Consider the following 17,020-nt stretch of genomic DNA (forward strand, 5'->3'; position numbering starts at 1 on the left):
GAAAAAAAATCGGTTAGCCATTATAGATATAGTGCAGTGGTTCTCAAACTTTTGTATCGGTGACCCCTTTCACATAGCAAGCCGCTGAGTGCGAGCCCCCTTCTAAATTAAAAACACATTTTTTATATATTTAACACCATTATAAATGCTGGAGTGGGGTGGACACTGACAGCTCGTTACTCACTGATGGAGCCCGACCCCCAGTTTGAGAACCCCTGATATAGTGTGATTTTTATTTACAGCTTGAAAGATGCCAGCAAGTGTTTAGATCATATAGTTCATATTGTATGAGTATCAAGAGTCATAAAATGTTCTCTCACTAGCTCTCTCACTAATCTGTGGAAATCTGCTGTTGCTATTCTGATCCACATATCTTGTAGCACTAGTAATAACTGTATGTGTACTGTAGGATCCCTGTTTGCCAACTGGGCACGTTGCCTTTAGCGTTACTAAATTCATGCTTCTTATTTGGGTGCTGCTCAGCCTGGTGCAGCTGAAGAAAGAGCTTTTACTGCACAGCTGTGGGCATAAATAGTCCCCTTCTCTTCTGGTCACCTGCGGTGGGGGGATGGGTCAGTGTGGGAATGCTGATATAAGGCTGCCTCCGTTAGCAGGTAATTCTCTGGCTCTCTAGTCACCTTCTCCAACAAGCCAGACAAAGAGCCCCACTGCTTAATGTGCAGTGAGGTCATCTGCTTTACTAAAATTGTGCTTCTTATTTGGGTGAATTACAATTATATCTGCATTTCCCCACCCACCAGAGTGAGTTCAATACAGAATCCAAATCACATTGAATTGGAAAGATTGTTTTTCAGTCCAATAAACTGCCTTTCCCAAGAACCAAATATGGAACACCATATAGCACTTACCAGCCCCTCTGCAACACCTCTTCCTCCCTGTAAGCATTTAATTTCCTTTAAACCTCATAGCAGGCTCTTGCTACCATTGGAATTGTATCTGGCATCTGGAAGTCCTACTAAGCTCTTGAAGCTCCCAGAGGCTGAGTCCAAAATAAAAGAGAAATAGAATACTTCTATGTACTTCCTGGTATGTCATTCTGTCATGTATGTAACCCAGGATCTTACCTTATTTGGTACAGGTCTCTGTCTACCCTGTGATTATCTAGGAGGGAATTGACTTCTATGTTCTGATGAAGAACCTAGAGAATTTTTCTTCTGATGTCTGATATTCTTATTTATTCATAGTCCTACCTGAATTTTGGACTAAAACATCCAAAATGAATATGAATTCAACAATAGCCTTTGTTCATTGTCATGATGAACCATAGGTGGTATGGTATCCACACATAATTTCATGCAACTACATGTAGAATGAACTGTGTTTCTCAGAACATTCCCTAATGCTGCATTTATTTTATTTATTTTCAGGGCAACATGTCCTTCTCTTGTTCAGAGGCACAGATGGTTCCTGTCACTTTTCTGAGCTCCAGTAGCTACCTAGCATTGCCTGGCACATCCGGACAAGATGAAGTATCCATCAGTTTTCAGTTTCGCACCTGGAACAAGGAGGGACTTTTGTTGTCCACTAAACTACACCAGACTTCAGGTGGTCTCCTCCTTTATCTGAGTGATGGGAAAGTTAAAATGAGCATCTATAAACCAGGAAAAGCACAAAGTGACATCTTTGCAGGTAACAGAAAATTAATTTCTATGCATAAATGTGTTGGTGAGCTACTATATTTCGATCAACGATCCATTCCAAGGGTCCAGTCCTGGAACTCTTGTTCATGTGAGTAATCCTTGCTCATGTGAGTATTATGCCTGAAGATTTCCAAAGCAGTGGTTTTTTCCCCCTTTTCTGACATACATTCATATGTGCACATTTCAAACTACTGACAAATTTCCCAGGAAACAAATTACTTGTATGACTGTGTATTACAGAATCAGGACCTAAGTCTTCAGGTACTTACATGAATCCCTTAATTGTAGAATTTGAGCATCTTACCTTATTTTCCATCTGAGAAAGGGAAATCAGTTAGACTATTAGACTAATAAGAAGTTAATATTTGGCAATGTTCTCACTAGAGATTATGTGATTCCTTTTGATACAAAAATATTTGTATTACAGTAGTGCATAGAGGCCCCACTTAAAAGTTGTTAGGTACTGGGTGGACATGTAGTAGGAGCCAGTTCCTGCCCAGAGGAGCTTACAGTTCAAATAGATAAGACAGACAAAGCAGAGGGCAATCAGTGAAATAGAGATTTTCTGAAAGACCCTGTGGTAAACGTCTGTCCCAGATCTGGACCTGTGCGTACAAAATCTGGGTGCTTACTGTGAACCTCCCCCAAGCTTATACCCAGCTTGGATCTGATATCGCTGCCACCAGCTGAAGTTTTCCAGGGTTTCGGCCCCCTCGGGTTCCCCAAACCTTTCCTTGGGGGACCCCTCCAAGACCCAGAGCCCCTGGGTCTCCTCTATCTCATCCCCCAGCTTCCCCCCCTTTCCTGGGTTAGCCGGTGCGATGCTGTCCTATTCCCTTTGAATACAACCAGAGAGGCAATCTAGCTTCCCCGAGGCTATGCATTCAAACCTAGTCAGCTCACACAAGAGATTCACCCCTCCCTTTGTCCCGTAGCCTTTTCCCACCCTGGGACAATAGGAAAGTAAGACACAGAGCTTGGGCTTTTCCCTCCCCCCGCCTAGCCTGTCACAGATATAACAGAGCTCCGGGCACAGAAATTCCTCTCCCCTCTGCCTCACTAGGAAAAGAAACTCCCACAAGTTTTAAAAAGAAACTTTATATAAAAAGAAAGAAAATACAGAACAATAATACTGCATTAAGAAACTCAATACAGGAATATGGCTTATAAGAAAATAGGAATAAACAGTCTGATTTAAAAGATAGCCCAATTAAACCAGTCCAGCAAATCAACACCCATGTAAATACAAATCAAAGCACATCACAGCCGATTACTTTGGTTCCTTTGTACTCACACTTGATAGTAGAATATTTGAAAGAAGATGGAGTTAGAAGAAAAGCTTGTTTACTCACAGCCGAGGAAAACAAAAAGACCCCGAGTTTCCAGTTCCCTCCCAGACTTTAAAAAAAAATCCAGGTCTCTGATTGGTCCTCTGGTCAGGTGTTTGGTTCCCCCTTTGTAAACCCTTTACAGTAAAAGAAAATTAATCCTTACCTTACCTATCTACTTATGACAGACCCCCACTGGGTCAGCAACAGAGTTGAGCATGGAACCAAGGTCTCCTGAATTTTAGGTCAGTGCCCTGTCCACTAGGACTCACCATTTCTCTCTGTCTGTGATGTGATCCCTCTTCTCCATTATCTATGCCAGCTGATACAGAATGCTAATTCCTGGGTGTTGGGGTGAGGAAATATTAAATATAACTCTACAGCTCAATATCTCTTCACGTGTCTATAATGATGAAAATAAGAATTTTTAAACAATTGATTATTTTAATTCAGGAAAAGATTGCATACCAGTAATGATAATAAGCAATGTTGAAATATGCATAAAGACAACAATCCTGCTCTTATTGAAAATAAGTGGGGGTTAGCTATTAATATCAGTGCGAGCAGGATCAGTCCAGTGTGTGTTTTAAACTAAAATAAATGATGTACAGAGAGCACCATTTTAATTACTACCATTGCTTCCCCAAGCTCACCATCAGAAAATGTTAATTCCACAGTAAGAGTGGCAATGATGTGTAGTTTACTAAGATATATTAGACTTCGTCAGAAGCTATTTCAATCACAGATCAATTATATGATACATGTTAATGAAATGGCTTCAACGCAATGTCACTTTAACAGGCCTGCTAAAGATAGTATGACTTCTAACTAGACTACTGACATGTACGTATGACAAATTAGTAAACTATAAAGTGGCAGTAAAAATACATAACATATTTCCAATTGATTGAAAATCCTCACAAAAAATCTTGAAATGCTATATTAAAATGTGATTTAGCTTTATTATGTGATGAATACAACAAGCCCTCCATATGGTCTGAGATATGGAATAACATTTGTCTATGCAAATGCAGAACACTACTGCATTTCTTAAATAAATAAACAAACCCACAACTCCTATTCTCTCCTAAAGCAGGAATTATCTAATAAAACCATACTGTGAACTTCTTCTTGAGCTTTTGAAGTGTTTGTTGTTGCTACATTCACTGAAGCAAATCAAGTCTGCATTTGGAGATTGAGTAATTAAATTATGGATGGTTGGACAGGTTTGTTCCCCTACAGGCAAAGACGTATGACCTGGCTTTCACATATACAAAATTTGATAATTAAATCAGAGCATATTAGTTTCAATATAGTTCTCAGAATTCGTTACCATGAGTTTTTTAAAGATTTTTTGAGTCATATAAAAAGGAGAATGGCGTATTAAATTCATGAGTGATTAAGTTATAATAAGCGAAATCCTTCTGTTACAGATGGGTTGTTTCATATCTTTTTTTCCTTTGTAGCCCCTTTTGCAAGTTGGCCATCAAATGTTCAGAAAGCAATAGAACACAGTTTAAAGAAGAAAGGAAGAAATGAAACAAAGTTAATTTGTGTTCAATGATGAGTCCAAATTAAGTTACAATATGGATGAATGTTCAAGATATTACTACCCAGTTTATTAATATGCACTGCCTTTTTAAATATGTAATCTTTAATTAAATGGTTTTTATAATCATTACATTCAGATGCTGTACTTCAGGTTAATCTACACACTATTGTCTTCTAGACCTGCTCAAAGTCTTTCATTACTTACTATAAGTCATGCACGCTGCCGTGTGTGTGTGTGTGTGTGTGTGTGTTATCTCCCTTCTGTCATGGGTGACCTCACACAGAACTCTGGGTGATATTTTGTAGAAAGTGTAATTGTAGAACTCAGATACTACCATACTACCATGTTGGTGGCCTACCTAACCACCTACATGGCTATGTGGATTTTTTTTAAAGGTCATTGCCCTAATAGCATGATTAAACTCACCATTTTCCTCCTCGTTTTTGTGGGGGGAGGGATTGTTGTTGATTTGTTTGTTTTTTGTGAAATGTTTCTTGTCAAAATGCCACAGAGAGATTTAAAAAAAAAAAACAAAAAAAACCCATACAATTTCCACCAGCAAAATTTACACTGGTGGCCACTTGACCTCTGCTGCAGACATTCAGCACTACACTACCCCTCCTACACAAATAAATGTATTCAGTTCATTAATCTAGTTATGTCAATATCTGCAGTGGAGGACTTTCTCTGGACTGTTTCATTTTACCTCTCCCACTGGCATTCTATAGCATTCAGGTCTAACCAAGGGACTTTATGGAGGTCCTTACTCCAGGGTGGGCCGAATGGGTGTGCCACTCCAATAGCATCCTTCTGGATGGCATTCTGTCCAAAGTGGAGGTGAGCTATATTTCCAGACAACTTTGTGTATTTCTATGCATGCCCAATAAATTACAATAAACAAGTCAAACATGAGTAGATGGTGGTGTGAAAGATCTATTACCCATTTCCAATTAACCAAATTAGTTCCTCTACTTTAGTCACTCATGCAGGCTGCCTCTTTGTGACAGAACATTCTGTAATCTGCAAATTGTTCAAGTACTTGTGATTTTCATTGATAATATTTTGAAAATAGAATCCTATAAGAGCAGAAAGTTTATTGAGGCTGCATGCTATACCAAGGATTAGAGGCTGATGTAGTTTGTTAGACTGTAAATCTGTTTCAGTCCGAATGAAGACATAAACCCAAAATCATCCCAGCATGGCAAAAGGCAGTGCCGAAAGGACAACTCAACATGCTGTTGGGGTATATGACATGTTGTGGAACTTGAGCTATGTCAAAGGATTGTGTCTATTATGTTTTCTTCATTTCTGTTTGTCATAGTATACTTTCCTCAATCTGAACCTTAGAGTCCAAAAATGAGGTACTAGCATGAAGTCCTCTAAGCTTAATTACCAGTTTAGATCTGATCCGCTGCCACCAATCAGGATTCTGAGTACTTGATAAACTCTGGTCTCCCCAAAACCTTCCCTGGGGACCCCCAAGATCCAGACCCCCTGGATCTTAATACCAGGAAAGTAAACTCTTTCCCTCCCTAGTGCCTCTCCTAGGCTTCCCCTCCCTGGGTTACCCTAGAAGATCACTGGGATTCAACTCTTGAATCTTAAAAGGAGGCTTTCCCTCACCAGAGGCCAAACAGATTCAAGCTCCGTGATCTAAAACAAAGAGGCATTTACCTTCCCTTCTTCCCACCAATTTCTGTGAGTACAGACTCAATCTCCTTGAGCTCAACTAGGGAAAAATCAAACAGGTCTTAAAAAGCAAACTTTTATAAAAGAGAAAAGAAAAAAAGTAAAAGTTATCTCTGTAATCTAGATGTAAATATTCAGGGTCTTCAGCTATAGACAATGGAGAAAGCCTTCTCCAACGAAATACAATTTAAAATACTTCAGCCAATAACACATTAAAACCTACAGCCAGATACACAGTGCAAATACAGAAACAAATCAAAAGACTATAACCGCCTTTTACTCAATACTCACTATTTGAATTTAATAGAGACTGTACGCAGGGAGGATTGGCAGAAACCTGGTTGCACCTCTAGTCCTTCCAGGACTCAGAGAAACAAGCAAACCCACAAACACACAACACAAAGGCTTCCCTCCACCAAGATTTGAAGTACTCTTGTTTCCCGGATTGGTCCTCTGGTCAGGTGTTGCAGGTCACTGTTTGTTAACCCTTTACAGGTGAAAGAGACATTAACCCTTAGCTATCTGTTTATGACACTGTTATCTTAGGCCCTCAAGGCCTTATGCTGTTCTTTGATGAATGGGAAAATGGCTTATATGCAAACATTATTTTGTTTTCAAAATTTGTGTTTGGCCATTATAAAAACGTGATATGATGAACACAAGTTTTGTAGAATATGTGCTGTTTATGTTCTGTTCCGTCACTTGAAGGGCAGCCCTACAATGGGTAATGTAAGGGAACTAATTAAATTTCTGGGAAATGGGAAACATTCTTACTTAGATTTAACTTTATGTCTTTTGATGTCTTCATTTGAATGATCCAAATCCTATGTTTTGGCATACTTAGCTCTTCTTTGATAGAAACACTCTGCATTATTTGTTCAGTTGTTTGCAAGAGTGGATTAAAAGACTTACATTTAGAATTGTTTTATCTGGTTGTGGTTTTTGGTGTTTTTTATTTATTTGAAGTTTATAAAACACTTTGATACATGTGATTAGTTCTATCTGTGCAATAGTACTAAGAGTATCATGGAAGATATGGAAAATAACACCTGATAGGTCTAAATCAGTGGTGGGAAACTTGTGGCCCATAAGAATAAGCTGATTGCGGGCTGTGAGACATTTTGAGGATGTTGACCATCTACAGGCATGGCTCCCTGCAGCTCCCAGTGGTCGTGATTTACTATTCCCAGCCAATGAGAGCTGGTGCAAGCGGTGTCCAGCATGTCCTTGCGGCCCACTGCTTTCCGCAGCTCCCATTGACTAGGAATGGTGAACCTCGGCCACTGGGAGCTGTGGGTGGCCGTGCCTGTAGATGCTCAACATCCGCAAAATGTCACACGGCCTGCAATCAGCTTACTCTGAGAGGCTGCAGGTTGCCCACGATTGGTCTAAATACTTCAATATAAATCCAAGCCGATGATGCTACATAACAGCTGTCTATATAAGAGTAATATTTTTCTAATGCCTTGTCCAGTCCAGTTTCAAATATTAAAGTTGTCAGTAGCCAAGGCAGTCTTGTACTCCCTTTATTCTGGAACAACCCTATACTAAGCCAACCCACTGAAGGCTGCTATCAATTACACTGTCTGCCAATGGTCCCAAGGGTTGTTTTTTGTTTTGTTTGTTTGTTTTTTGTCATCTGAAGATCATTAGAGTGCAGGGAAGCTCTATGCTGGCAAGAGAAGACCAGTTGCTATGGTTGCTATGACAGTTCTGTATTACCAAAGGATCCCACTATAGTGGGATGATCTTTCTATGGTCAGGTACAATTATTTTAGTGCTGCTTTGTGTCTACCATTGTGGCAGCACAAGGGAGAATCTGGGCTAAGGCTTCTAATATTTCCCTTGGAAAAAATAACACATTCTGTAAATATCATTAATAGGAAGTTTTCCTGAAGAAGATGATTCACAAATCAGTTTATCCTGCAAGATAATGTTATTTATGCTTGTGACCAGGCACTGAGGCCCCCGGCTGGAGTCTTGTGATTCCTACCACACCCTGTCCTAGAAAGGAGCTGTGGAGGTGAGTCCTCCAAGCAGCCTAGAGAGGCTGCATGGGAAACAGCCAATTACAGAGAAGCTGCAAAGGGCAGCCAATCAGGGCCCAGCAGGCTCACAAGAAAGGAGCTGCAGGGTTAGAGTCAGTCAGTTGCTGTTGGGAGCTTTAGGACTGAGACTGGTATTCCTAGCTAGCTGAGGACGACAGACAGAGCAGTTGCTGATAGGGACTGGGGAAGCAAGAAGGAGTTCTTGGCTCGCTGCTGGGACTGAACACAAGATGTCAGTCCTATGGTAAGGGTGAAGCAATTGTGAAGGTGCTGGGTCCACAGGGAAGTGGCCCAGGGAACTGTAGCAGCATAGTGAAGAGTTAAAGGGGACACAGTAGCACATGGCTTCTATTCATAGGGTCCATGGGGCTCAGCAGGAATAGTAGGTGGGCCTGGATCCCACTCACCAGCTACAGATGGAATGACCTTAATCCCAGACAGGGGAGTTGAACTAACCTCAGAATGGCGATTGAAGACCCTAAAGAGGGTCAGGGATTAGACTATATTGGACTTTGATACATCTCCCAGAAGGGAAACTGAACTGTATAGTGACTCAGATGGACAAAGCCTTGATACCAGGGCTAGGACAGTGTAAAGACATCATTGAGGACACCAGAAGGGCTCTCTTGGACTCATACACTGGAAGGGGTGTGTTTTATGTCTCACGCGGCCTGAGTACCCAAAATCCTTGAGAAATCTCTGATGAGTCACTACAGACTAAGAGAGGTGGAGATGCACACCTGGTCACAGGCTGCTTATGAGACGTGGGTGCCACCATGTAACAGAGCTTCTAACTACTGCTAGAGCCACCAGATCTGCCACTTAAATATTTTGTTTCCCTTTTCTTGGGAAGTAAGGAGGAGCACACTTGAGATCTTCAGATACCCTCTTTCCATTGAACATCGCTGGTCCAAAGAATCAGTGTCAGCATTTTGGCAGAATGGCTGTAAACAACCCCTTTTGCTCTCTGGCACTGAGTTTTGGAAAGGATTCCTCCTCAACAAGGCATGAGGGCAGGACAAGACAATCTATAGGCCCCAGTTTTCCTGAGATTCTGCCTAAGGAGAGGATACAGCAGAATTCTAATTTGAATAGAGAATACATTTCTCCTTTTGAGTCCACAACAAATGTGCTTGTTAGAGTGGAAAAACAAACAGGGAAAGACAAAAGATAGATAAGTCTAATGTAGAGAAACAACATGTTAGTGTCCAGTATATAAGAGAACTTCTTCACAGACAACATATCCGTGTGGATATACACCTCTCGCCATTCTGCCAAGGTCTGTGAGACAGATTTATATGCTCAGTGTGTGCTGCTGTGCAAGTTAAAACTCTTTTATGTGCTTGTTTTATAATACATCTCTACCTCGATATAACACAAATTCGGATATAACGCGGTAAAGCAGTGCTCCGGGAGGGGCGGGGCTGTGCACTCCGGTGGATCAAAGCAAGTTCGATATAATGCAGTTTTACCTATATCACGGTAAGGTTTTTTGGCTCCTGAGGACAGCATTATATCGAGGTAGAGGTGTACTTTAAATAATCCTGGCTTATGAGTAATTTAGCCATCTGAACCTTTTCTTCCTTTTTCTTATGTTTTCCTTTCTCTGTTTTTAGCATAAATGCATGGTTCAAATTGCTTGCAATTTTTCCCAGAATACACACCAAATTCTACATTCTGTAGAAATAAATGAAAATAAATAGGAAAACCAGTTACTCAAATAACGCACAAATCTAATCTCTCTGCAGAGTATACAAGTGAAGAAAAGAGCCCTTAATATTTCAAGGGCTACATCATTTGGTCCTGAATCAAAAGAGGATTCTTATTCAAAACTGCACTTAAGCATGTGCATGGAGGCTTTAGTTTGTTACCTGATATATTCACCTATACAACTCTAGTTAATATCAACTGGTCTTATATGCCTAAACTCCTGGTAAACAACCTCAAGACGTCTTCCCCAAAGTCCCTATAAAACAGACAACCCAACAAAAATAAATAATGTAACATTGACATGACAGTTGCATTAGTAATCCGAGCATTTACAACATTTTCATATTATTGTGGGTTTCCAGGTAATGGCTACATTTGATTTTCAAAGATTAAATAATGTCCTAGTAATAGCGGCCATAATGTTGTGTGCCATCTGTAAAGTACTGTATCAGACACCATGATTATGTCTTAACTGTAACTTTCTTAGACTGAGAGGGGGCATTTTCTATTGGTGTAGTGTTTATGGAGAATTCATTCCATTATGCATGCCAGGTTTTTCTGTTAGAGTATTAAGTATAGCAGCTGGATCATGGGAGTTCATTTGAGGTTGGGAGTTTTACTGAAGAGTTCATTTAGTCATGGTTAGAGAAGCTGCTTGCTGTGTTCTGTGAGCTGCAGAGTCTGTGGAATCTTAATTTGAAATTGTATAAAGCATCTGTGTGCTTCTTTTCAGAAGCCCCTACTCAGTTAGGACACAAAAATAGGCACTAACTTTAAAGAGATGTATTATTGATAATTAGAAACATCACTTGCCATCCAGGGATGGTATTTTAACTATCAAAAGCAAGGAAAAGGAATGGAAGAAGGTTCTATGTTTTCACATGATATAGTGATATCCCCTCTTTCTTTTTTCTTTCTTTGTATATCTGAGTAACTGTAGTTTATTAAATGCTGATCATATTCTTTCCATTTAAAACCTATGAAGATCAACTATTTTAACAAATAGTACTTGTAGGTGTTTCCGCTTACTCTTGTTTTTTCTCCTAGGTGTGGGATTAAATAATGGCCAGTGGCATTCAGTTTCCTTGTCTGCCAAACGAAGTCGTATGAACCTAATGGTGGACAATGACGTAACCTCATCTGCTCATGCTGCTGTACCTACACATATTTATTCAGGAGACACCTACTACTTTGGAGGTGAAAAATGCTATTTCTGTTTATATTTATAACAGCCTATTGTCCGAGACCAATGCAGGTTCGAGTAAGTTTTTGATCAAGTGAGGAAAATCAAAACGTGACAGACTGAAAGTTCAAACCAGGTGGCCGTTTATTAATGGGATAAATTATAACTTGGGCTGGGGAGGAGCGCTTTTACCAACTAGCAATACTATCAGAACAAGAATCTACACACAACTTGAAACAATCTATTTACATCCAACAACAAGAAATCAAACAATCCATAATTAACTGCTTCCTAAAATCCAGAACAGATACACAAAAACTAAATAAACTGTGCGCACATTAACCAAATACTGTAAAATACAACAATTAACCACAATAGCAATTAATACAACAATTTAACTCTCATATACTATATACACAACTTTGCACCAAACAACAATAATATGTACAGTTCTGTACCAAAGGGAGGGAAAAAGAGAAGAGGCTAAGCAAACAGAATGTTCACAGAAATTAGAATGCAAATACTACACTCCAGGCGCAGCTGACCAGTAGTACAGACACCAAGGGCATGATGAATTGGCGGGAAATAATCCTAACATGACACGACACGAGCTGGCAAAATCCGCAGGAGACCCTTCTAGCTGGAAGGGGTATCCAGGCCTTCCAGCTAACATGCGGATACTCCTGCAGATCTTGGTGCGAGACATGGTTTTATTCGAAAGCTCTCTTACTCATGTCAGCATCTGATTGGTTCCCAGCTCCTTTGCCTTTCAGGTTAAGAGCTGGAGCCCTCCACATAAGCAGGATCTGCACATGGCACACTACCTTTATGCACACGACAGGCTGGTATTTTTGCACAAGGCATTAGCCTGACCCCTAGGTGACCAGGCAAAAAGGCGGGAAAATGCACACGCCACTATAATGTAGCACACCGCACTACGGTGTTGCACACGGTACCAATGTGACCTTTTGACCTACAATTGGCCATACAGACGCCATGTTTGAGCATAGGCTTAGGCTGCGACACCTATGAAAAAACAATGCTTGTTGTTCATAGCCTACATTTTCAAATGTGCCTAATGATTTGGCTTACCTTAAGTTTCATTTTCTCAACTTGAGTCTCCTTAAAGAGGCCTGACTTTCAAATGTGGCTGCTCAGCACTCTCTAAAACTCAGTCTGGGAACCCAAACTCATTAGGCACTTTTGAAAATATAGTGCCCTATATTGCACTGTTATAACAATTAGGGCTGTGGTTGGCCCTAAGAATCAGGAAGTTTTATCCCCACCCACCTAAACATGCGAAGAGGAGCTCTGTCACAGGAAAGAATTAAGCCTGGGTTTACTACAGCATCTTTTACTGCTCCTAATTATTATGATGTTGAGATACAGTAATGGCTATTATCTGCAGGTGTTAATTTTCATTGCTGCACTCTCACTTAGGTGGTAAGTAATGTGTACGGCTGTACTGAAGTTTGTGGAATCTTGAAGATTTGAGAGCATTTGAAAAATAATTAATTATTGGCAGTTCTGTTTGCTTCAGCAGTAAGTTGTACTTTAATTTCTTAGTTGAAACGCATACTTACTTACTAGTGGAACTATCCCCTGGAAGATTATGTATATTCATTGTGTAGTTGGCACCTTTAAAAACTTGTCTTTTACTATGTATATAGTAGTTGTGGTATTTGCAATATTCTCTGTACTTATATGATGATTTCTCTTGTGGATTTTTCATCCTGGAAGTTTTAAAATCAATATATAGGATGTGTTTTTGTTTTTTTTCCCTAAAAGGCACTCTAGTTCAAATGATAATTAATTCAGGGGAGATTTGTAGCCTGTGTTATAGAAGATGTCAGACTAGATGATCACAGTGATCTCTTTGGCTTTATAATCCATGAATCTAGGAATTGCAAAACTCACTGTAACTATTTAAATGGCTAATTGCTGTAAATACAAGTTTCATAGATTCTAAAGCCGGAAGGGATAATAATGATCATCATGGGCAACATTTTTAGAAGGACCTACTTCCCATTTTCAAAAGTGACTTAGATTAATATGAAGGCTTCTTCGGATACCAAGGTGTGAGGTCCACCATATAAAAAACTAAATAAAGAGACAGAGATTGATAATATCTGTTATATTTTTGTTTAAACAAGGGGAAAATCTTGTTTCATGTTTGTATTTTCTGCACGGTTCTTGGCTCTCACATCTCTGATTATGTGCTTTGCACCAGTGAACACTGCAGAGCTAATAGCACAGGTGTACACGTCAGAAGGGACATGGGCAGTTGTAAAAAATGACATAACCAATTAAGCTGTACAACAGAACACTTCAGTGCATCTTTTGGGGATAAAATTAATGCCAAAACCACTGAAATCTCTAATTGACTAACCACCCCTCAGCTTCTCTGAGTACAGCTTTATGATCAAGTCAGCAGTCTGTACAATATCATCCAAACTTGGGAAATAGCTGATGAAAATCAACGGAGTTTGGAACACCTTTTCTTTTTGTCATGTCATGTCGGAATTTGTTGAAATATGTAGTGTGTCTCTGTACACCTGCATAAATATGAAGAGAAGCATTCCAGTAGAAGAATGTATTTTCATTGGGAATACAAAATATTAGAGAGAGATTTAATCTTTGCTAAGAATCTGTTTAATTCGTTTGGAAATTCTTTAGGTTTGTCGGCAAACACTAGCACAGATCACACAGGAGTCAAGAAAATGCCAAATATTCCAGTTCTTGTACTTGGAAATGGTAGTAGTGATTGGCAACAGTAAGGGCAAAGAGAAATTAATAAAAAATACATACTCATACTGGGTGAACATTGTATGATTTATGGAATTATTGCTTTCACTTTGATATATTACTTTGAATGCTGACCACAAGCCTGAAGACCACTTTCATTAACATTAATGTAAAATATTTATTCTTTACTAATAGAATGATGAGAAGTCAAAATATTTCAAAAGACAAAAGGTTATGAAAGAATATGAGACTGGATTAAATTTATTCTGGAGAAAATAGTAGAACTTCAGAATGCTATGAGGAAAAGAAGTAATTGCAAAATTAATTAAACTTCTAATGATCTGTGAGCTAGTTCTTTTAAAAATGCACAATTAATTGTAAATATTCAATTAGTGATTGTCTTGCCACAAGTTACATAAAACCTGTTTAATAAAACAGATCTTTAAGGTTCTCGTGGGTTATTATTTTACTCATAATATTTTATTTATTACAATAAAATAGATCTTTAAGGTTCTGGGGGGTTAATTTTGCCCTCCCTTGGACTCTTGCAAATCCATTGACATGCAAGGATGTGAATTAGGACAAAATGGGTTATTTTTTTTCATGTATAAAATCTTTAGTTCCACTGAGTAGTATATGTTTAAAATGTAATTCTTAGGTTCCAGTACTGATGAAGTCCTAAGCACATTCAACTCCTATACAAAACATTAAAAGTTAAGGGAGTCCAATGCCTTGCCGAAGGAGAAGCTCTTGTTTTCCTTCATGTTCTGTAGTATACAGTACTTTTTGAAAATCTCTCCAGGCTTTCAGTGCTATTTTTCCCTCACTTCAATGTATTCCTTAGTTTTCATTTTCCCATAGAATAAATGCCACCATCCTGTTGCAGGATTTAGAAAATACCTAATAGCTCAATGGAATGTGGAAGTGTCTTTAAGTCATTGCATGCAAACATTAGGAGACAAGAAGCTCTTTGACGGATCTCACCCAGGAGGCTATATTATTTGATTAAGAACAAAGTAGCATCCCTGTTCATCGTTCCTTTTGTAAAGTTGACCTCTGGAAGAAAGCCAACAAACAAATAAATTGGAGGCATATTTTGTCATGTAGCTGCTCAAGAACCTATTACTGCTTTGTATAGCAAAGTGAATGAGTCCTAAATGGAAGTTCCCTTCTCTCCAAAAACAACCTGAATACTACAGTAGATAACTGATTTATATATAGTATTCATTTACTATGATCTATTCATTATATCCTTTTCTTCCCCTGCAGCAACATTTTCACAATATCCCTGCTGATCTGGTTTCTTTCAAAGGACTTCATTTGTATATTTTACTGGCATTATATTTGTGTGTTCAAAGATAATATATATGTGTAGCTTTTAAAAATTACCAAAACAAAAAGTACAATAATAAATAAACATCAGTATGTTCAGTAGCTCCTTTTATTTTTATTTTAACTTGGATTGTGTAAGAGTTATAAAATAAGTTATTTTTCCAAGTCACACTCACTGAATATTTTGACTGATAACACCAGTGTGTTTGTGAACAGCTTACTTCTGTAAAGATAAACCTCATCTGAATTTAGGTTTTGATGTTTGGGTTATTTTTACCCCAGTTCTTTGATGTAATTCCTTATAAAAATCACATAGTACACAGGAACAAAAAGAGAATTATAGTGTTATACTACAAGACCAAGAGGTTCAAAGTCATCATTCAAAGGAGATCTTGGCTAAACTCTCCCCACAAAGCCCCCAGAGACAGGAAATCAGCAGCTTTCAATCTGCTTTTAGAGTATGGATTGAAATATACAAATTGATTTTGTAAGATGAATCTTTTCCAAAATCAGTTATTTTTGTTTTTGTTTCAGGTTGTCCTAACAATGGCAACAGCTCTGAATGTAAAAGTCCATGTGCTGGTTTTCAAGGATGTGTGAGACTTATTACCATTGGCAGCAAAGCAGTGGATCTAATTTCACTACAGGAAAATTCCCTTGGTAACTTCAGTAACCTTCAGATAGACTTGTGTGGTATTATAGACAGGTAAGGAAATTCTATTTATTTTTATTTATTTATGAATGAGTTGTTTTCATACTTACCTGGAGTTCAAGAATAGAGCTTTCAGAAAATAGAAGATTGACTCTTCCACATATGACCTAAAGTCTAGAACAATTGCAATGTACTCATTACAATGAAGAAAAGATCTTTTCAATTGTATTGTCAGTACTTACAAATAAAATTACAGTAAATATAGTTAAGAACCATTTGTTGTGGTTTTGACTTATTGTAAAATCTTATAAATTTATAGAATAAACAACTTCCTTTCTGTAACTGAAACTCCTAGTGCTGTCCTCATTGAGAATTGCAGTGGAGTGCTTTTTAAAAAAGTAATGTGTAGCCTATTGTATTTGTTCCTTGCAGGGAATTGTGAAAATGGGAAAGGTCCTTTTTAGAGGCTGAGGGAATTCACCATAAATCTGCAAATTTGGAGTGGAATAAAGCTAATGGTGATTGATGTTTTCAGTTTGCATAATAATGAAAAATAACAAAAATGTTTCCCCCTTCTAATTTTAAGTAAACAGATACGTATATGCAGGTCATATAAAACTTGGGGTTTTTTTATTTTTTTCTCAGAACATTAATATATGAAATTAGTAGTGTCAGCCACTGCTCTAGGGAGTAAACTCTCAACATTTCCAAACTACTGTACCCCTTTCCAGAGTCTGATTTGTCTTGTGTACCCCCAAATTTCACCTCACCTAAACACACACAAAATCAGATATGAACATACAAAAGTATCATATCACATTGTTACTGAAAAATTGCTTACTTCCTCATTTGTACCATATAATTATAAAATAAATCAACTGGAATATAAATATTGTACTTACATTTCAGTGTATAGTAAACAGAGCAGTGTAAACAAATCATTGTCTATGAAAATTTACTTTATATTGACTTTGCTAGTGCTTTTTATATAGCCTGTTTTAAAACTAGGCAAATATCTAGATGAGTTGATGTACCACCTGGAAGACCTCTGAGTACCCCCACAGGTTACATGTACCCCTGATTGAGAACCACTGCCCTAGAGTACTGTAGTTTATCATAA

General features: G+C 38.4%; 1 protein-coding gene across 1 annotated transcript in view; it reads left to right on the top strand.

Annotated features, from left to right (window-relative positions):
• CNTNAP4 (contactin associated protein family member 4) overlaps positions 1 to 17,020 on the top strand; it is a 291,312-nt gene that overhangs the window by 201,757 nt on the left and 72,535 nt on the right. Inside the window, exons 8-10 of the mRNA XM_075067493.1 lie at positions 1,389 to 1,650; positions 11,036 to 11,185; positions 15,783 to 15,954. Of these exons, the coding sequence (XP_074923594.1) occupies positions 1,389 to 1,650; positions 11,036 to 11,185; positions 15,783 to 15,954 (584 nt within the window). The remainder of the gene's footprint in view (positions 1 to 1,388; positions 1,651 to 11,035; positions 11,186 to 15,782; positions 15,955 to 17,020) is intronic.

This window comes from Chelonoidis abingdonii, chromosome 6, assembly GCF_003597395.2.
Source record: "Chelonoidis abingdonii isolate Lonesome George chromosome 6, CheloAbing_2.0, whole genome shotgun sequence".
Classification (NCBI taxonomy): Eukaryota; Metazoa; Chordata; order Testudines; family Testudinidae; genus Chelonoidis; species Chelonoidis abingdonii.